We start from the raw sequence: 22,881 nt of genomic DNA on the forward strand, positions 1-22,881 counted from the left end.
ACAATTGCAAATGGTGGTGTTCTCGTGCATCTGCTGTCCATGGTGTTTCTGGATGGTAGAAGTTATGTAAGGAAGGTGCTGTCAAAGGAGCCTTGGTGAGTTGTTGCACTGCATCTTGTAAATGGTGCACAGTGCTGTTGCTATGCACTGATGGTAGAGGAGTGAATGTTTAATGGGGGTGCCAATTGAACAGGCTGCTTTTTCTTGAATGGTGTTGAGCTTCTCTGGTGTTGTTGAAGTTGCACTCGTCCAGCTAAGTGGAGTGTATTCAAAAGCACTCTTGACTTGTAGATGGCTGACAGATTTTGGCAAGTCTGGAGGTGAATTACTTGCTGCAGAAATTCCCAGATTCTGCATTGCTTTTTTAGCCACAGATTTATATGGCTGATCCAAAGAACAATACAGCACAGGATCAGGCCCTTCGGCCACCAAGTCTGTGCTGACACAGATGCCTCTCTAATCTAATATTTTCTTCCCTCTATGTGGTCCATATACCTCTATTCCCTGCCTATTCATGTATCTATCCAGATGCCTCTTGAACGTTGTTATAGAATCTGCATCCACCACCACCTCCGGCAGCACGTTCCAGGCATTCACCACCCTCTGTGAAAAACTTGCCCCTTACTTATCTTTTAAATTTGCCCACTCTTTCAACCTATGCACCCGAGTAATTGACCCTTTGACCCTGGGAAAAACACTCTGACTATCCATTCTATCCAAGTCTGTCATAATCTTGTAAACCTCTATCAAGACCCCGTCATCGTCCGATGCTCCAATGAAAACAGTCCAAGTTTGTTCAATCTTTCTTCTTAGTTCGTATCCTCCAAACCAGGCGACATCCTGGTAAATCTCTTCTGCAACCTTTCTGATTCATCAACACCTTCTGGTGGTGTGGCAACCAGAATTGTACACAGTACTCCAGATGTGGCCTGACCAAAGTCTTATGCAGCAGCAACATGAATTTCCAATTCCTATACTCAACGCCCCGACCGATGAAGGCCAACGTGCCATATGCCATCTTGACCACCTTGTCCACCTGAGTTGCCATCTTCAGGGAACTGTGGATGTGCACACCTAGATCCCTCTGTATGCTAATATTTCTAAGGGCTCTACCATTTACTGTGCATTTTCTTCTGCAGTAGACCTACCAAATCACATCACCTCACATTTGTCTGGGTTAAACTCCATCTGCCATCTTTCAGGCTAAGTCTCCAGCCGATTTATATCCTGCTGTATCCTCTGACAATCCTCCTCACTATCTGCTACTCCCCCAATTTCTGTCACAGACCTCCAGTTAGAAAAGTACCCTTCCACTGCTACTTACGGCTTTGTATGCCCAAGCCAGTTTTGTATCCATCTTACCAGCTCACCTTGGATCTCATGTGATTTCACCTTCTGCATGAACCTGCCATGAGGGACTTATCGAAGGCTTTACTAAAGTCTATGTTTACAACATCCATGACCCTGCACTGGTCAATTTTTCTTGTCACTTCCTCAACTCAGTCAAGGTCCATTTGCAACAAAAGTTTTGGTTTAAAAACAAATTCAATACATTGCACACTGTCTCACATTTTTTAACTCCTCTTGGGCTTTGTACAGGAGCAAGAGTTTTCTATCATTCTGTACTCAAAAGATCCTGTGGTGGTGTCGTCTGGCTGTAAAAGATCGTAAGTTGTAGACAGTTTAAGGAAACGAACTGTCCTGCTAAAATTTAGACGAAAAGAGCTTCAGAGCATAAATTAATGTGCATATGGACTGTACCCGACCTGATCTCGGAGCTTGTTTGGGGAAAGGGGGCACTTCAAGAGTTCAGGAATGGGTGGGCGGCACGGTAGCACAGTGGTTAGCACTGCTGTTTCACAGCTCCAGGGTCCCGGGTTCGATTCCCGGCTCGGGTCACTGTCTGTGTGGAGTTTGCACATTCTCCTCGTGTCTGCGTGGGTTTCCTCCGGGTGCTCCGGTTTCCTCCCACAGTCCAAAGATGTGCGGGTTAGGTTGATTGGCCAGGTTAAAAATTGCCCCTTAGAGTCCTGAGATGCGTAGGTTAGAGGGATTAGTGGGTAAAATATGTGGGGGTAGGGCCTGGGTGGGATTGTGGTCGGTGCAGACTCGATGGGCCGAATGGCCTCCTTCTGCACTGTAGGGTTTCTATGATTCTATGATCTCTTGGTAGGGGAAGGAATTTTAGAATCTATATTTAAATATGAAATATCTAGATGAACAGAAAATAATTAAAAGTCACCAACACAGAGAATTCAAAGGACAGCTATGCTTCATCAACAAAATGGAGTTCTTTTGAGGACATTAACAATTTAGTGGAAATGCAGTATATGCATTGGATGTGGATTTAAGGCAAAACACTTGCCTATGATGCAGTTAGGAATATAGTAATAGGTAGGCAAATAAGGGAAGTGTTTTTTTCAACAAAAAAAAGGTCCCCTTGTTTATAACTAGTTTTTAAATCCATCGACAACCTGGTATAGGAAATTTCTCAGACTAATTGGAATTGACTAGTATGGTTCTGTTCTGGAGCCTCTTCCCACCCACTGTTGCATTACTAATTTGCATATAGGATGAGGAGGAGTGGTGTCTAAATTTACAATTGTTCATAAAATAGAAAAGTTGTAAATAATTCTGAGAGCTGTTGAGAACTCCGCTGATAAATGCAGGGGTATTCCAAAACCCACAAGAGTAACTTGGAACACTGATTCTTCGTAGTGTATGTTTTCAATTTGGTACAATGTGCGAAAAGATATGCAAACAGTGAGAAACAGTACAGCCTTTGCAACAAAGACTATAACACACCACAACAGTACGTCTCACAGTATGTCATGAAGGTAACATTTGTTTCCAACTACCTGCATTTCATAGAAATCATAGAATCATAGAAACCCTACAGTGCCGAAAGAGGCCATTCAGCCCATCGAGTCTGCACCGACCACAATCCCACCCAGGCCCTACCCCCATATCCCTACATATTTACCCACTAATCCCTCTAACCTACGCATCTCAGGACACTAAGGGCAATTTTTAGCATGGCTAATCAACCTAATCCGCACATCTTTGGACTGTGGGAGGAAACCGGAGCACCCGGAGGAAACCCACGCAGACAGCAGAACGTGTAGACGCTGCATAGACAGTGACCCAAGCCGGGAATCGAACCCAGGTTAGCACTGCTGTGAAGCAGCAGTGCTAACCACTGCTACCGTGCCGCCCACCCATTCCTGAACTCTTGAAGTGCCCCCTTTCCCCAAACAAGCTCTGAGTTAAATCCAGCATATGTTGGGGGCGTTACAGTGGATAGTACTGCAGCCTCACAGCGCCAGGGACTTGGGTTCAATTCCTGGCTTGGGTTACTGTCTGTGCAGAGTCTGCACGTTCTGCCGTGTCTGCGTGGGTTTCCTCCGGGTGCTCCGGTTTCCTCCCACAGTCCGAAAGACATGTTGGTTAGGTGCATTAGCTATGCTATTATCTCATTGAATGGCGGAGCAAACATGATGGGCCGAATGCCCTAATTCTGCCTCCTACGCCTTAATTATGGTCTAGTCAGTACATTGCCTGTTGCAAATAGCTGAAGGGTCATGGTGTTTTATAAGATCTACCAATTTTTGGGACGTACAGCCCACATATCTGGCATCACACCAGCACTGGAATTCATGTACCATATTACCCATGTGTGATAGGCAGAACATCTTTTTGTCATGATGGCAGTACCCTGTTAGTGGAGAATGCCACTCATTCTACTGCACAGTAGCAGGTAGAAATGGCTAGCTTCAACAGCATGTCTCTCTTTCTGGGATGCTGCGGAATTACTGAAGCTGAATCCTTCCTCTCTCAAACATCCTGGCATTACCATTGACCAGAAACTGAACTGGACCAACCATATAAATACTGTGGCCATGAAAGCAGGTAGAGGCTAGAAATTGTGGTTGTTAATTCGCCGCCTCATTCCCCAAAACCTGTCCAGCACCTAAAAGTCAGTGTGATGGCATACTCTCCCCTTCCCTGCATGGATGCAGCTGTAACAATGCTCAAGAAAGCAGCTCGCTTGATTGGTACCCCATCCATCACCTTAAACATCCTCCACCACTGGCACGTAGCAGTAGTGCATGATGTAACCATTTTCAAGATGCAATGCAGCAGGTTGTCCAAGTCTCATTTGGCAAAACAGTCCAAACCTATAAATGGTCTCCACCAACTCAAAAAAACAATTTCAGCGGGCACATGGGAATACCAGCTGCAATTCTCCTTCCAAGCCACACAGCATTCTGACTTGGCTGCATCATCATTCCTTCATAGTTACTGGAACTCCCTTCCTGAACAGCACTGTGGATGTACCTACACCAGATGTCCTGCAGTGGTTCAAGAACATGATTGCCACCATCTTTGCGGACAATTAATGTTATCCTAGGCAACGATGCTCAAGTTTCATGATTTTTTTTAAAAATTACCTTTATCACAGCTACAGTCCCAACAGAGAGTGTGTTTAGCCCTATTCAGTTTTCTTTAATCCTTGTGCATGTTTTCTGAATATCCATTTTGCTGGTCTATATGCTCTTTATTTGAAAGGTGAGAACACACCAAACCACTGAAGAATGAATCAATGTTCCCTTGAGCTTTATGGCTGCACGGCAATCCAAAGTTCCATTGCAAGATGTACAAAAGCCATTCATTTTGGGATATCTTGCTTGGTTAAGCAAAAAAAAACAGGACCGTGCACTTAAATGAATGTGGCGCACTGCATATAGAGGATATTTTGATAGGCATCAGGTGATTAGTACTGAGAACATCTGTTAACCTACTCCGTATTATATAGCAAGTTGTCTTCCAGCTCTTATGATCTAAAATGGGTCAAGTGAGTGCGATGTGCTGGACAATTAAATACTCGTTACCAAGGAAATGAAATTTCTACGTCCTTTTTGACAGACTACAGAACACAGCCTATCTGTTGCCTTTTGAGATACCCAAATCTGCAGGGTTCAAGATAATTTGCTCCATGGCACAGTGGACACCAATTTGCGAGATCTAATTGGACTGTAGATCTTTTACTGGAGTGGCAGTAGAGCATGTGGTTCAAGGAGGCCTATTTGTTTGAGCAGATGAACCACAATTCTGCTACAGCTCAAATTCTATATTTATTCAGCAGCAAAGCTTCACATGTTGCATGCACTTCTTGTAGAATACTCCCCCGCATACAATTGAAGCTTGAACTCAATTAAGTACTTAGTTTTTTCCTGAGCTAGGATTGCTGGAACATACATTTGATGTCACAACCTGCACCACCCACACTACAAAAGAACTGATATTTATAAACTCCTAATATCTAGGTACTTGGAAGAAAGTTAGGTTATGTTACATCTGAGCTATCTGTTGATTTACATCGACACATTTCATTCAACTTAATATAGTTGGTAGGAATCTTAACCATTAAGTTGAATGTTTGTGTGGATTTAATCTGTGCCACAACATGAATTCACCTCATCTCCTGACATGCGGCACGGTAGCACAGTGGTTAGCACTGCTGCTTCTGACAGGGCGGCACGGTAGCACAGTGGTTAGCACTGCTGCTTCACAGTTCCAGGGTCCTGGGTTCGATTCCCGGCTCGGGTCACTGTCTGTGTGGAGTTTGCACATTCTCCTCGTGTCTGCGTGGGTTTCCTCCGGGTGCTCCGGTTTCCTCCCACAGTCCAAAGATGTGCGGGTTAGGTTGATTGGCCAGGTTAAAAATTGTCCGTGAGATGTGTAGTTAGCGGGTAAATATGTGGGGGTAGGGCCTGGGTGGGGTTGTGGTCGGTGCAGACTTGATGGGCCGAATGGCCTCCTTCTGCACTGTAGGGTTTCTATGTTTCTATGCCCCCCGCAAAAGCCTGTCCACCATCTACAAGGCACAAGTCAGTAGTATAATGGAATATTCTCCACTTGACTGGATGAGTGCAGCCCCAACAACACTGAAGCTCGACACAATAAAGGACAAAGCACCCTGCTTGATTGCTACCCCTTCCACAAACCTTCAATCCCTCCACTACTGATCATAGAAATCCTACAGTGCAGAAGGAGGCCATTCGGCCCATCGAGTCTGCACCGACCACAATCCCACCCAGGCCCTACCCCCACATATTTTACCTGCTAATCCCTCTAACCTACGCATCCCAGGACTCTAAGGGGCAATTTTTTTTTTTAACCTGGCCAATCAACCTAACCTGGCCAATCAACCTAACCTGGCCAATCAACCTGAACCGTGGCAACAATGTGTACCATCTACAAGATGCACAGCAGGAACTCAGTGAAAATAGCTAGGTGCTTGATAGGTGGGCTGAAAGGCCTTTTTCTGTGCTGTATTCTCTGTGCCCTACAACCAGAGGGCTTCTCAATCCTGTTCTGGTCCCTCCATGCTGACACAATAGTTAAGAAAGCCCACCAACGCCTCTACTTTAGAGGCTAAGGAAATTCAGCATGTCCACTACGACTCTCTCCAACTTCCACAGATGCACGAGAGAAAGCATTCTTTTTGGTTGTATCACAGCTTGGTATGGCTCCTGCTCTGTCCAAGACCCCAAGAAACTGCAAAGGTGCTGAATGAAGCCCAGTCCATCATGCAAACCAGTCTCCCCTCCATTAACTACTCTTCCCATTGTCTCGGAAAAACAGCCGGCATAATCAAGGACTCCACGCACCCCGGACAGACTCGCTTCCACCACCACCTGTCAGGAAAAAGATACTAGAGTCGGTTTGTACGTGACCTCAGATGAAACATCCTATTTATTGACTACAGCTCAGCCTTCAACATCATTATTCCCACGAAACTCATCTCCAAGCTCCGTAGCCTGGGCCTCGGTTCCTCCCTCTGCGACTGGATCCTGAACTTCCTAACTCTCAGATCGCAATCAGTAAGGATAGGCAACAACACCATCTCCACGACCATCCTCAACATTGGTGCCCCACAAGGCTGTGATCTCAGCCCCCTACTATACTCCTCATACACTGATGACTGCGGCCAAATTCCTCTCCAGTTCGATTTTCAAGTTTGCTGACGACAGCAACGTGTTGGGTTGGATGTCGAACAATGATGAGGCAGAATACAGGAATGAGATAGAGAACCTGGTGCAGAGACACCCGCCCACCAATGCCTCTACTTTCTCAGACTAAGGAAATTTGGCATGTCAGCTACGACTCTCTCTAACTTTTACAGATGCACCATAGAAAGCATTCTTTCTGGTTGTATCACAGCTTGGTATGACTCCTACTCTGCCCAAGACAGCAAGAAACTACAAAAGATCCTGAATGTAGCCCAATTCATCACGCATACCAGCCTCCCATCCATTGACTCTGTCTACACTTCCTGCTGCCTCGGCAAAGCAGCCAGCATAATTAAGGACCCCACGCACCCTGGACATTCTCTCTTCTACCTTCTTCCATCAGGAAAAAGATACAAAAGTCTGAGGTCACGTACCAACTGACTCAGGAACAGCTTCTTCCCTGCTGCTGCCAGACCTTTGAATGGACCTACCTCGCATTAAGTTGATCTTTCTCTACACCCTAGCTATGACTGTAACACTACATTCTGCACTCTCTCTGGATGGCAGAGTAGCACAGTGGTTAGCACTGCTGTTTCACAGCGCCAAGAACCCGGGTTCGTTTCCCGGCTTAGGTCACTATCTGTGTGGAGTTTGCACGTTCTCTCCGTGTCTGCGCGGTTTTCTCCGGATGCTCCGGTTTCCTCCCACATTCTGAAAGACGTGCTGGTTAGGGGCATTGACCCGAACGGACTGAGGCAACAAGGAGAGTTTCACAGTAACTTCATTGCAGTGTTAGTGTAAGCCTTACTTGTGACTGACTAATAAATAAACTTTTAACTTTATCTTGTTTCCTTCTCCATGAACGGTATGCTTTGTCTGTATAGCGTGCAAGAAACAATATTTTTCACTATGCTAACATATGTGACAATAATAAATCAAATCAAACATCAAGGCAACGTTTGACAGTCTGACAGGAAAGAGCCCAGCAGAACTTAAGTCAGTGGGAATTGAGGGAAAACCACAAAGGAAGTTGGTTATGGGTGTTGGAGGTCAATCATCCAGGTCCTAGGACATCACTGCAGGAGTTCCTCCGGGTTATTACTAACAAGGAACAGGATTAGATCACAACCCGTTGAATCTGCTCCACCATTCAATAAGATCATGTCTGATCTGATAACCTCACCTGCATTGTGCCTACTCTGGATAACCTATCACCCCCTTGCTTTACCAAGAATCTATCCACCATGGCCTTAAAAATATTCAAAGACACTGCTTTCACAACCTTTTCAGGAAAAGCATTCCAAAGACTCATGGCCCTCCGAGGAAAAAAAATTCACCTCTTCTCCATTTTAAATGGGTGACCCTTATTTTTAAACAGTTACCAGTAATTCTAGATTCTCCCACAAGAGAAAACGTCCTCTCTACATCCGCCCATGTGAAGGCCCCTCAGGATCTTGTGTCCCAATCAAGTCACCTATTACTCTTAATGAACTTAGTGGATACAAGCTTCCTGATAAAACAACCAGTAATATCCAGTTCCTAACTATATTCAGTTGCTTCATCAATTACCTTCTCTCCATGAGAAGGTCAGAACTAGGGATGTGTGCTAATGCATTTAGCACCATTTTTGACTCGTCAGATACATAGAACATAGAACATTACAGCGCAGAACAGGCCCTTCGGCCCACGATGTTGCACCGACCAGTTAAAAAAAAAACTGTGACCCTCCAACCTAAACCAATTTCTTTTCGTCCATGAACCTATCTACGGATCTCTTAAACGCCCCCAAACTAGGCGCATTTACAACTGATGCTGGCAGGGCATTCCAATCCCTCACCACCCTCTGGGTAAAGAACCTACCCCTGACATCGGTTCTATAACTACCCCCCCTCAATTTAAAGCCATGCCCCCTCGTGCTGGATTTCTCCATCAGAGGAAAAAGGCTATCACTATCCACCCTATCTAAACCTCTAATCATCTTATATGTTTCAATAAGATCCCCTCTTAGCCGCCGCCTTTCCAGCGAAAACAATCCCAAATCCCTCAGCCTCTCCTCATAGGATCTCCCCTCCATACCAGGCAACATCCTGGTAAACCTCCTCTGCACCCTCTCCAAAGCCTCCACATCCTTCCTGTAATGTGGGGACCAGAACTGCACACAGTACTCCAAGTGCGGCCGCACCAGAGTTGTGTACAGTTGCAACATAACGCTACGACTCCTAAATTCAATCCCCCTACCAATAAACGCCAAGACACCATATGCCTTCTTAACAACCTTATCTACTTGATTCCCAACTTTCAGGGATCTATGCACACATACACCTAGATCCCTCTGCTCCTCCACACTATTCAAAGTCCTCCCGTTAGCCCTATACTCAACACATCTGTTATTCCTACCAAAGTGAATTACCTCACACTTCTCCGCATTAAACTCCATCCGCCACCTCTCGGCCCAACTTTGCAACCTGTCTAAGTCTTCCTGCAAACTACGACACCCTTCCTCACTGTCTACCACACCACCGACTTTGGTGTCATCAGCAAATTTGCTAATCCACCCAACTATACCCTCATCCAGATCATTAATAAATATTACAAACAGCAGTGGCCCCAAAACAGATCCCTGAGGTACACCACTTGTAACCGCACTCCATGATGAATATTTACTATCAACCACCACCCTCTGTTTCCTATCCGCTAGCCAATTCCTGATCCAATTTCCTAGATCACCCCCAATCCCATACATCTGCATTTTCTGCAGAAACCTACCATGGTGAACCTTATCAAACGCCTTACTAAAATCCATATATACCACGTCCACTGCCTTGCCCCCATCCACCTCCTTGGTCACTTTCTCAAAAAACTCAATAAGGTTAGTAAGGCACGACCTACCTGCCACAAAACCATGCTGACTATCACCTATCAATTCATTACTCTCCAAATAACTATAAATCCTATCCCTTATAATTTTTTCCAACATCTTGCCGACAACAGAAGTGAGACTCACCGGTCTATAATTCCCGGGGAAGTCTCTGTTCCCCTTCTTAAACAATGGGACAACATTCGCTAACCTCCAATCTTCTGGTACTATACCAGAGGCCAACGACGACCTGAAGATCAGAGCCAGAGGCTCTGCAATCACTTCTCTTGCCTCCCAGAGAATCCTTGGATAAATCCCATCCGGACCAGGGGATTTATCTATTTTCAGACCCTCCAGAATATCCTGCACATCCTCCTTATCAACTGTAATACTGTCTATTCTACTCCCTTGCAACCCAGTGTCCTCCTCAGCTATATTCATGTCCCCTTGCGTGAACACCGAAGAGAAATATTGGTTCAATGCTTCACCAATCTCCTCCGGTTCCACACATAACTTCCCTCTGCCATCTATAACTGGCCCTAAACTTGCCCTAACCAACCTTCTGTTCTTGACATACCTATAGAACGCCTTAGGATTCTCTTTAACCCTATCCGCCAAAGTCTTCTCATGTCCCCTTTTAGCCCTTCTAAGCTCGCTCTTCAACTCCCTCTTAGCCAATCTAAAGCTTTCTAGTGCACTACCCGAGTGCTCACGTCTCATCCGAACATAAGCCTCCTTTTTCTTTTTAACCAACAAAGAAACTTTTTTGGTGCACCACGGTTCCCTAGCCCTACCAATTCCTCCTTGCCTGACAGGGACATACCTATCACAGACTCGCAGTAGCTGCTCCTTGAAAAAACTCCACATGTCGGACGTTCCCAGTCCCTGTAATCTCCTAGTCCAACCTATGTTTCCTAATTCTCTCCTAATAGCCTCATAATTACCCTTCCCCCAGCTAAAACCACTGGCCCGAGGTTCATGCCTATCCCTTTCCATCACTAAGGTGAACGTAACCGAATTGTGGTCACTATCACCAAAATGCACACCAACTTCCAAGTCTAGCACCTGGTCTGGCTCATTTCCCAGCACCAGATCCAATATTGCCTCACCTCTAGTTGGCCTGTCTACATACTGAGTCAAAAAACCTTCCTGCACGCTTTGAACAAAAACTGACCCCTCTAACGAGCTAGAGCTATAACAATTCCAGTCAATATTAGTCAAGTTAAAATCCCCCATAACAATTGCCCTATTACTTTCACTCCTAAGCAGGATTGACTCCGCAATCCTTTCCTCAACCTCTCTAGAACTTTTAGGAAGTGTCCATCCACTGCAAAACCTGGACAACATTCAGGCTGTGTGGCATGAGTATGACCTTGGTCACGGTGTCTGTGGAGTTTGCACGTTTGCCCCGTGTCTTCTTGGGTTTTCTCCGGGTGCTCCGGTTTCCACCCACAGTCCAAAGATGTGCAGTTTAGGTGGATTGGCCATGCTGAATTGCCTCTTGGTATCCAAAAATGTGTAGGTTTGGTGGATTAGCCATAGCAAGTTCGTGGGGAGAGAGGTGGGCCTGGGTAAGATACTCTTTTGGAGGTTGGTAGCCTCCTTCTGCACTGTAGGGATTCCAAGTTGACCTGCCACTCGAGTGCCAGGCTGGCTATCTCCAAAAAGGTCAGAGGCTGGGAGTTGTTGCCTCTTGACCCCAACTTGCCCACCTACCCAAAGCCTGTCCATTAGTCAGGAGTCTGATAAAATACACTCCACTTGCCTGGATGAATGCAGCCCCATCCAACACTTGAAGCGTGACACCATTCAGGACATAGTAGCCCCCTCGATTGGCACTCCATCCACCAACTCGAGCATTCACTCCCTCCACTATGGACCACAGTGGCAACATGATGTAAAATCTACTTTGTATCAATCCACCAAGGTTCCTTTGACAACATTTTCCAAATCCATGACCTCTAATATCTCGAACGACAAGGGTAGCAGGGGCATGGGAACACCAGTTTCAAATTCTCTTCCAAGCCCCATACCATCCTGACTTGGAACTACCGTTGTTCCTCAACTGTTGCTGTGTCAAAATCCTGGAACTCCTCTGACAGCACTGTGGATGTACCCTACATCATATGGGCTGCAACAGTTGAAGAAAATGGCTCACCACTGCCACCTCGAGGGCATTTAGGGATGGACAACAAATGTTGGTCTCTCCAACAACGCCCACATTCTGTTTAAAAAAAAAAGCTTTGTGTACTCAGTGCAGTAATAATCCCATTTGCTTACATAAGTTTGACTACTTTGAAATGCTTTGGGGCCTTTGAGAGATATAAGATTCTACATAAATATAAACAATCTATTTGCTGTTATTGAATCCTTAATTGTTTGTATTCTACCTGTTAGATTAGTAAACTTGCTTCAGTATTGTTTATCCAAGGAAATAATGGAGTAAAATTTTGATTTTAAAATACATTCACCAGAACAAAATTAAGAGTCCATGGTTGATTTTACATGGCACCTCATCCTAGAAGGGACCAAGGTATGATTCTGAATACAATAACAAAAAATTCTTTGCCTTGCCTTCTTTCAGATCTACAACCTGTGACCTATTCGGAGCCAGCATTCTGGTGTTCAATAGCATACTATGAGTTAAACCAGAGAGTTGGTGAAACCTTTCATGCATCTCAGCCTTCATTAACTGTGGATGGATTTACAGACCCATCAAATTCCGAAAGATTCTGTTTGGGTTTGCTGTCCAACGTCAACAGAAATGCAACAGTTGAGATGACGAGACGACACATTGGTAAGTGTGTATGTATTTTTAATTATTTTTCAAGATGTGGGCTTTACTAGCAAGGTCACCATATGAAGCCTATCCCTATTTTCTATTGAGAAGATAGCAACTGAGTGACTTGGCCATTTCAGAGATAGTTTCCAGTCAATTGCTGTGGATGAGGAATATTGTGGGCTGGTAAGGACAGCAGATTTCTTTCCCTAAAAAACATTAGTGAACTCGATGAGCTTTTATGACAGTCTGGTGGTTTCATGGACAGCATTACCGATGTTAGCTTTTTATAACAAACTTGCTATGTTCAGGAAAATTTCAGTTTGCATCAAAAGACCAAAACTGGACCTAAAAATCAAAGAATAGAAACCTCTTTTTAGAAAAAAGACAGTAATTCTGAGCCATATAAATAGTAATGGAGAAACTTTTAAAGTTGATACTATTATTTCATTACTTGTGACAATATTGGTAGTGCGCTTTTCTGAGCATGATTTTGCCTTCAATTTTCTCAGCCCCAATTTACTGCCCCTCCTTTTTTATTTAACCTTTCTCTTAACCAATGCACGAATTACTACTTTGCAAGACAGATCATAAACTGATCATACTGTTGGAGTGAATTAACTTGTATTTATACGTTACTCTTACCGAGGGTTCGGCCACTGAGTCTATATGGGTAGAACTGAGAAATAAGAAGGGGGAACTCACTTTGATAGGATTGTACTATAGGCCCCCAAATAATCGGCAGGAAATTGAGGAGCAAATATGTAAGGAGATTACAGATAGCTCCAAGAAAAATAGGGTGGTAATAGTCGGAGATTTTAACTTTCCCAACATTGACCAACACAGCCGTAATATTAGAGGATTGGATGGAGAGAAATTTGTCGAGTGTATTCAGGTGGAATTTCTCATTCAGTATGTGGATGGCCCGACTAGAGAGGGGGCAAAACTTGACCACCTTGGGAAATAAGGAAGGGTAGGTGACAGAAGTGTTAGTGAGGGATCACTTTGGGAACAGTGACCATAATTCTATTAGTTTTGAGATAGCTATGGAGAATGATAGGTCTGGCCCAAAAGTTCAAATTCTAAATTGGGGCAAGGCCAATTTTGATATCAGGCAGGAACTTTCAAAAGTTAATTGGGGGAGTCTGTGGGAAGGCAAAGGGACGTCTGGTAAGTGGCAGCTTTCAAAAGTGTGTTAACCAGCGTTCAGGGTAAACACAGTCCTCTTCGAGTGAAGGGCAAGGCTGGCAGAAGTAGGGAACCCTGGATGACTCGGGATATTGAGGCCCTGGTCAAGAAGAAGAAAGAGGCACATGACATGCATAGGCAGCTGGGATCAAGTGATACCCTTGAAGAGTATAGGGGGTGTAGGAGTAGAGCTAAGAGAGAAATCAGAAGGGCAAAAAGGGGACACGAGATTGTTTTGGCAGATAAGGCAAAGGAGAATCCAAAGAGCTTCTACAAATACAACAAGGGCAAAAGAGTAACAAGGGAGAGAGTAGGGCCTCTTAAGGATTAACAAGGTCATCTGTGTGCGGATCCACAAGAGATGAGTGAGATCCTAAATGAATATTGCTCATCAGTATTTACAGTTGAGAAAAGCGTGGATGTTAGGGAACTTGGGGACATAAACAGTGATGACTTGAGTGTAGATATTACAGAGAAGGGGGTGCTGGAACTCTTAAAGCGCCTCAAGGTAGATAAATCCCTGGGACCTGACGAAGTGTATCCCAGGACATTGGGAGGCTCGGGAGGAAATTGCGGGTCCCCTAGCCGAGATATTTGAATCATCGATAGTCACGGGTGAGGTGCCTGAAGATTGGAGAGTGGCAAATGTTGTGCCTTGGTTTAAAAAGGGCTGCAGGGAAAAGCCTGGGAACTACAGGCCAGTGAGTATCACATCTGTGGTGGGTAAGTTGTTGGAAGGGATTTTGAGAGACAGGATCTACTAGCATTTAGAGATGCAAGGACTGATTAGGGACAGTCAGCATGGCTTTGTGAGTGGAAAATCATGTCTCTCAAATTTGATTGAGTTTTTTGAAGGGGTAACCAAGAAGGTAGATGAGGGCAGTGCAGTTAATGTTGTCTACATGAACTTTAGCAAGGCCTTTGACAAGGTACCGCATGGTAGGTTGTTGCACAAGGTTAAATCTCGCGGGATCCAGGGTGAGGTATCTAAATGGATACAAAATTGGCTTCTTGACAGAAGCCAGAGGGTGGTTTTTCAAACTGGAAGCCTGTGACCAACGGTGTACCTCAGGGATTAGTGCTGGATCCACTGTTATTTGTCATTTATATTAATGATTTGGATGAGAATATAGGAGGCAGATGACACCAAGATTGGTGGCATAGTGGACAGTGAAGAAAGTTATCTCCGATTGCAACGGGATCTTGATCAATTGGGCTAGTGGGCTGACAAATGGCAGATGGAGTTTAATTTAGACAACTGTATAGAACGCTGGTTAGGCCACATTTGGAGTACTGCGTCCAGTTCTGGTCGCCGCACTACCAGAAGGACGTGGAGGCATTGGAGAGAGTGCAGAGAAGGTTTACCAGGATGTTGCCTGGTATGGAGGGTCTTAGCTATGAGGAGAGATTGGGTAGACTGGGGTTGTTCTCCTTGGAAAGACGGAGAATGAGGGGAGATCTAATAGAGGTATACAAGATTATGAAGGGTATAGATAGGGTGAACAGTGGGAAGCTTTTTCCCAGGTCGGAGGTGACGATCACGAGGGGTCACGGGCTCAAGCTGAGAGGGGCGAAGTATAACTCAGACATCAGAGGGACGTTTTTTACACAGAGGGTGGTGGGGGCCTGGAATGCGCTGCCAAGTAGGGTGGTGGAGGCAGGCACGCTGACATCGTTTAAGACTTACCTGGATAGTCACATGAGCAGCCTGGGAATGGAGGGATACAAACGATTGGTCTAGTTGGACCAAGGAGCGGCACAGGCTTGGAGGGCCGAAGGGCCTGTTTCCTGTGCTGTACTGTTCTTTCTTTGTTCTAAATGCAAGGTGATGCATTTTGGTAGATTGAACCAGGGCAGGACTTACTCAGTTAATGGTAGGGCGTTGGGGAGAGTTACAGAACAAAGAGATCTAGGGGTACATGTTCATAACTCCTTGAAAGTGGAGTCACAGGTGGACAGAGTGGCGAAGAAGGCGTTCGGCATGCTTGGTTTCATCGGTCAGAACATTGAATACAGGAGTTGGGACGTCTTGTTGAAGTTGTACAAGACATTGGTACGGCCACACTTGGAATACTGAGTGCAGTTCTGGTCATCCTATTATAGAAAGGATATTATTAAACTAGAAAGAGTGCAGAAAAGATTTACAGGGATGCTACCGGGACTTGATGGTTTGGATTATAAGGAGAGGCTGGATAGACTGGGACTTTTTTCTCTGGAGCGTAGGAGGCTGAGGGGTGACCTTATAGAGGTCTATAAAATAATGAGGGGCACAGATCAGCTAGATAGTCAATATCTTTTCCCAAAGGTAGGGGAGTCTAAAACTAAAGGGCACAGGTTTAAGGGGAGAGATACAAAAGTGTCCAGAGGAGCAGTTTTTTCTCACACACGGTGGTGTGTGTCTGGAACAAGCTGCCAGAGGTGGTAGTAGAGGTGGGTACAATTTTGTCTTTTAAAAAACATTTAGATAGTTACATGGATAAGATGGATATAGAGGGACATGGGCCAAATGCGGGCAATTGGGATTAGCTTAGGGGTTTAAAAAAAAGGGTGGCATGGACAAGTTGGGCCGAAGGGCCTGTTTCCATGTTGTAAACCTCTATGACTCTGACTCTTTCTGCCCTCCTGCGTTCCCTTAATCTACCCCTCCGTTAAATTTGTCAATCCATGTTCACAACCACCCCTTTAACCATGCTACCTCATGTGACTTGGCTGCTCTCATGCCATTCACAACGCCATCTCTGATCACTTTGAGTTACATTCCACCATCTTCCCCCTCCCAACCATATTTCCTCTTTGTCAGCCTCTGGGAAAACTCTTAATTCATTGAAAGTTGTTTTCAAATTCCCAATCCGGCATTTGACTCTCCATTTCTACAGCCACCAATCTGATCAACACACTGTCGCCTCCAATTTTGATAAAACTGCTACTTAGCCAGATGCCAAAACTACTCATTATTCCAGGACTGGAATGCAAAAATAAACCATTATTTTACCTTCAATTCCCAAAAACCAGTGTGAGGAGCTCGTGGGCATTTTTGTCACTAAGTTTTGAGATCATTTAATCAGCTGCTCCTGCCAGTTCTCTTCCTTTTCCTGGCCTATGTAAGGCTAAGCCAGATGTCCAGCATATCCTTCCGACTCTGCATTCCTATCCCTGAACTTGTTAAAAAAAAATACTTTGGATGCTGGAAATGTGAAATAAAAACAGAAAATAAACTGATGAAAGATCGTCTTGACCTAAAAGGCTAACTCTGCTCCTTTTCATAGATGCTGCCTGACCTGCTGAGTATTTTCGGCAGTTCCTGTTAATGTTTCACACCTCTCTGAACTCATCTTGTTTTAGCATGCAGGCGCAGCAACCACTTAGGAAAGCAAATTGCCTTTATTGCAAGGAGACTGGAGTAAATTGTGCCTATATTCTCCGGTGTTTAGACGAATGAGAGATGACCTTATTGAAACATAGAAGATTCTGATGGGATTTTAAAACATGGTGCACAGTTTCAGGATAGGGGTTGATCATTTAGGACAGAGATTAAGACGAATTGTTTCACTCGAAAAATGGTGAATCTTTGGGATAGTCTACTCCAGATAGTTGTGGATGCTGTATTGTTGAATAAGTTTCAGGCTGAGAGATATTTTTGGTGTCTCGGGATCAAGGGATATGGGGAGGGGATGGGAAAGTGCTGTTTGATTTGATCAACCAATTGCTGTGATATCCAGTCTACATACCTGGCATTGCACCAGCACTGGAAATCATGCATGATTTTGCTTAGTTGTAGACAATGTCTTTTTGGACGGATGATAGCACCTTGTTAGTGGAAAATGCCACTTGCGTTGCTGCTGCATAGTACCAATATGAAATGGCTTCCTTAACCTTGCCAAACCCAAAACAAAACTTCTATTTTTAAATGTCATTCGACAAGTGGGCAGTACCTTCTGAACAATCCTAAGTGTGCTAATAGCTACACTAACAACCAATTTAAGATAATCAGTGGAGCATGTAACATGGCTCACACTCACTTGCCAGAAGCATTAGTACATGAGACCTGTTCTTTACAAACAGAATATTTTCAAGCCTTGCGTCTTTATTGAAGCTTGGGTGAGCCTACAGTTCCAATTGCTTTCTCCAGTTGAGGCTAAACCAGTGATTTATTAAGGTTTGTCCTAACTTCTTTTCTTTTGTACTATATGTGCCTTTTAATAAAGCTTGGGATCCTATCTGCCTCATTTACCACTTTCCCAACTTGCCTCCAATGATTTGAGTGCATAAATCCCCAGGTCCCTCTGCTGCTACAGCTGCTTTAAAATTGTACCCTTTATATTGCCCCTCTGCATTCTTCTTACCAAACTAATCAAATTTCACACTTCCCATCATTAAATTTTAACTGCTTCTTCTTTGCCCATCCTACAAATCTGTGTTTTTGAAGTTCAATGCTACCCTCCTCTCAGTTCAAAGTTTTGTCATCTGCCAAATTTTGAAATTGTGCCCTGTATTCCAAAGTTGTCTAATATATATATCAGGAAGAGCAGAGGTTCTAACAACCTCACCCCAATATATACCTTCCTCCATCCTGAAAAACTACCATTTTCCAAACTGCTGAAAAATCAAGCAAGTTAGTTAAATAGGCTATGACTGTAACACATCTGTGCTAGTTTTCCTTAATTAACCTATTTGTCCAGATTTTTTTGTTTCTAAAAGTTCCCTGTCACTGGAGGTTAAACAAACTGGGCTTATGCTTACACCTTTAAATAAAGGTGTAACATTTGCAAATCTCCAGTTCTCTGTCACCACCCTGTCCATGGTGACATATCAACTACTAAATCTTTCTAATACTTTAATTTCACTTTTTTAAAAACATCAGATGTCTTGACTATCTCCTGTTTCATCATGACTTGGGGAGCCCATTCTTTCTGTGCAAAGTACTAATTTTGTACCTCAGCCATGCCCTCTGTATGCATGTGTAAATGCCCTTTCAACCCTGCTCTTCCTTTTGCCACCCTTTAACTTTTTATATGCCCGCAGAAGACTTTGGAGTTCCCTTTTATGTTATTTGCTGTTGTGCTGTCTTTGCTTCTCTTGTTGGCTTTATCAATTCAGCTCTGAACTTTCTATATTGAGTCTGATTCTCAATTGTATTATCTACTTGACATCTGTTATATCTACCCTTTTTCTGTTTCATTTACTCATGGTCTCTTTTGTCATCAGAGGAGTTTGGTATTTGTTTACCCTTCCTTTTCCCTTTCATGGGAATGTACCATAACCATACCAAAATTATCTCCTCTTTAAAGGCAACTCGATTGTTCAGTTACAGTTTTGCCTGTACATCTGAGATTCCGATGTATCTGGACCAAATTATTCTCATCTCATTGAAGTTTACCCTTGTCCCTTTCATTAATTTTAATCAAGATTGCTGTGTTCTTTTCCATATCAAACCTAAACATTATGGTACAATTGTCATTGCCCCCTTAATATTTTCCTACTGACACCTTGTTGTGCAGAATAGGGCCAGCAGTGCCTCCTTTCTCATTGGATTGGAAACAAATTATGTAGAAAATTGTCCTGAATATACTTTGAACTCTTGCCCTTCTCCATCCTTTATTGTTACTATCTTAGTCCCTCGGATAATTAAAGTCCCCCGTTATAACTGCTCTACTTCTTGCACATGTTGATTACCTGTAATTCTTGCACATTTGATTGCCTGTAGAATACACTAAGCAATGTAATGGTACTGCTTTGATTTCTTAGCCCTAGCCAAATAGATTCTGTCCTTGACCCTTCTCTCTCCAGCACTGCATTGTTTTCTTTAATCAATACTACCACCCATTGCTTTTCCTTCCCTATATTTCCTGAATACCTTTATAACCAGAAATATTTAGTATCCAATCTTGCCCTTCTTTGAATCGGGTCTCTGTTATCGCCACAGCATCATATTGCCACATTTTATCTGTACCGCAGTTCACTGCGCATTTGTTTACATGCGCACTAACACACATGCGCACTAACACACATGCGCACTATTCCTGCACCATTTCTCTAGCATGCAATTCTCTATCCTTGATGTCTTTACTCTCTGGCGTGTGGTACTGGCAATAATCCAGGTCCAGCTTGCTAGTTCCTTCCCAACTCCCTAAGCTCTGACTGCGAGATCACATCCCTCTTTCACCCTGTGTTCTGCAACTACTCCATGATACCCTTGACCCTGGTACCAGGCAGCCGACGTACCATTCTGAATTCAAGTCTGTGGCTGCTGAAACATCTGTTCCTCTAACTATTAACTATCCTGTTATTAATGCATTTCCCATCTTTCTCATGTTCCTATACAGCTGAGTCAGCTGTTCAAAGTCATCCCTTTCTTTTAAAAAAAAAATGCTTGAACTGCTTGACCTTGCAAAGCATGCCAACCCCAATTTCTGAAGTCCTGGCATATGCTATTGTCTGCCAAATCCTTACCTATCTTTCTGCAACAGCTCTTATCAGAGTCACAGAAGATATCTTGTGTCACTATGACAAAGATAATTTCTCCTTGTCCTTCTTGACTTGTTTGACCTAATTGATCTCTCAATCCTCCTGCAATATTTCTCAATGGGACTGCACTCACCTGGTTCCACTTTTGTCTAGCCATTTGTAGCCCAAGAGTTGCCAACAGTGGCTTCTCTTCCTGCATCCACGCCATTACCACTGCTATCCCCAAAAATCTACCTGAATTGTCATCCATATGCTTCCCCTTAGCAATATAATCCAAAAACACTGCACCAGTTTTCATATGTACAGGGATGACATGCAGCTGTATCTCTCCAAGGTGTGGCAAGTATTGGGAACCCTGGATAACGAGGGATATTATGACCTTGTGAAAAAGAAAAAGGAAGCATTCATAAGGTCTAAAGGCCCTTGAAGAACATAAAGTAAGGAGGAAGGAACTTGACGAACTTGTTGGATTTTTATCAAGATGTGACTAGTGCGGTTGACGGAGGGGAACCGGTGGATGCGGTGTTTTTGGATTTCCAAAAGGCGTTTGATAAGGTGCCTCTCAAAAGGTTGTTGAAGAAGATTGGGTCACACGGGGTTGGGGGTAGGGTGTTAGCGTGGATTGGGGATTGGCTATCCGACAGGAAGCAGAGTCAGAATAAATGGGTGCTTTTCTGGTTGGCGGATGGTGACTAGTGGCGTGCCGCAGGGATCGGTACTGGGGCCTCAACTATTTACCATTTATATAGATGATCTGGAGGAGGGGACTGAGTGTAGGGTAACAAAGTTTGCAGACGACACAAAGATAAGTGGAAAAGTGAATCGTGTGGAGGGTGTAGAAGGTCTGCAGAGAGATTTGGACAGGCTGAGTGAGTGGGCGAGGATCTGGCAGATGGAGTATAACATTGACAAATGCGAGGTTATTCACTTTGGAGGAAATAATAGCAAATTGGATTATTATCTAAATGGAAAAAAATTACAACATGCTACTGTGCAAAGGGACCTGGGGGTCCTTGTGCATGAGACGCAAAAACCCAGTCTGCAGGTGCAACAGGGGATCAAGAAGGCAAATGGGATGTTGGCCTATATCGCAAGGGGGATAGAATATAAAAGCAGAGATGTCTTGCTGCATCTGTACAGGGCATTGGTGAGGCCGCAGCTGGAATACTGTGTGCAGTATTGGTCCCCTTATTTGCGGAAGGATATATTGGCCTTGGAGGGAGTGCAGAGAAGGTTCACCAGGTTGATACCAGAGATGAGGGGTGTTGATTGAGGAGAGACTGAGCAGATTGGGTTTGTACTCGTTGGAATTTAGAAGGCTGAGGGGGGATCTTCTAGAGACCTATAAGATAATGAAGGGGCTGGATAGGGTAGAGGTGGAGAGATTCTTTCCACTTAGAAAGGAAACTAGAACTAGAGGGCACAGCCTCAAAATAAAGGGGGGGTCGGTTTAGGACAGAGTTGAGGAGGAACTTCTTCTCTCAGAGGGTGGTGAATCTCTGGAATTCTCTGCCCACTGAAGTGGTGGAGGCTACCTCGTTGAATATGCTTAAATCACGGATAGATGGATTCCTGATCGGTAAGGGAATTAGGGGTTATGGGGATCAGGTGGGTAAGTGGAACTGATCCACTTCAGATCAGCCATGATCTTATTGAATGGCGGGGCAGGCTCGAGGGGCTAGATGGCCTACTCCTGCTCCTATTTCTTATGTTCTTAAGAAAGGAGTTAGGAGGCCTAAAAGGGGTCATGTAAAGTCCTTGGCAAACAGGATTATGGAAAATCCTAAGGCATTTTATGCGTATCCAAAGAGCAAGAGGGTAGCCAGGGAAAGGGTTCGTCGACTGAAGGATAGTGGAGGGAATCTATGCGTGGAACCTGAGAAAATGGGCGTGATACTAAATGAATACTTTGCCTCAGTATTCATCAAAGAGAAGGACTTGATGGATGAGGAGCCTAGAGTAGGGTGTGTAGATATTCTGGGTCATGCCATTATTAAAAAGGAGGTGGCGTTGGGCATCTTAAACAGCATTAAAGTAGATAAGTCTCCAGGGCCTGATGGTTGCAGGTTGAGTCCGTAATTAAGAAAGCAAATGTAATGTTGTCATTTATCTCAAGAGGCTTGGAATACAAAAGCAGGGATGTACTTCTGAGGCTTTATAAAGCACTGGTTAGGCCCCATTTGGAGTACTGTGAGCAATTTTGGGCCCCACACCTCAGGAAGGACATACTGGCACTGGAGCGGGTCCAGCGGAGATTCACACGGATGATCCCAGGAATGGTAGGCCTGACATACGATGAACGTCTGAGGATCGTGGGATTATATTCATTGGAGTTTAGGAGGTTGAGGGGAGATCTAATAGAAACTTACAAGATAATGAACGGCTTAGATAGGATGGACGTAGGGAAGTTGTTTCCATTAGCAGGGGAGACTAGGACGCGGGGGCACAGCCTTAGAATAAAAGGGAGTCACTTTAGAACAGAGATGAGGAGAAATTTCTTCAGCCAGAGAGTGGTAGGTCTGTGGAATTCATTGCCACAGAGGGCTGTGGAGGCCGAGACGTTGAGCGTCTTCAAG

At 44.3% G+C, this 22,881-nt stretch overlaps 1 protein-coding gene across 3 annotated transcripts in view; it reads left to right on the plus strand.

Annotated features, from left to right (window-relative positions):
- The window catches only part of smad2 (SMAD family member 2), a 136,321-nt gene that overhangs the window by 94,788 nt on the left and 18,652 nt on the right, over positions 1 to 22,881 (plus strand). For all 3 annotated transcript variants that reach the window (XM_078222616.1, XM_078222595.1, XM_078222606.1), the window contains one exon: positions 12,458 to 12,670. In XM_078222616.1, coding sequence (XP_078078742.1) covers positions 12,458 to 12,670 — 213 coding nt within the window. The remainder of the gene's footprint in view (positions 1 to 12,457; positions 12,671 to 22,881) is intronic.

Source organism: Mustelus asterias, chromosome 1 (assembly GCF_964213995.1).
Source record: "Mustelus asterias chromosome 1, sMusAst1.hap1.1, whole genome shotgun sequence".
Lineage (NCBI taxonomy): Eukaryota > Metazoa > Chordata > Chondrichthyes > Carcharhiniformes > Triakidae > Mustelus > Mustelus asterias.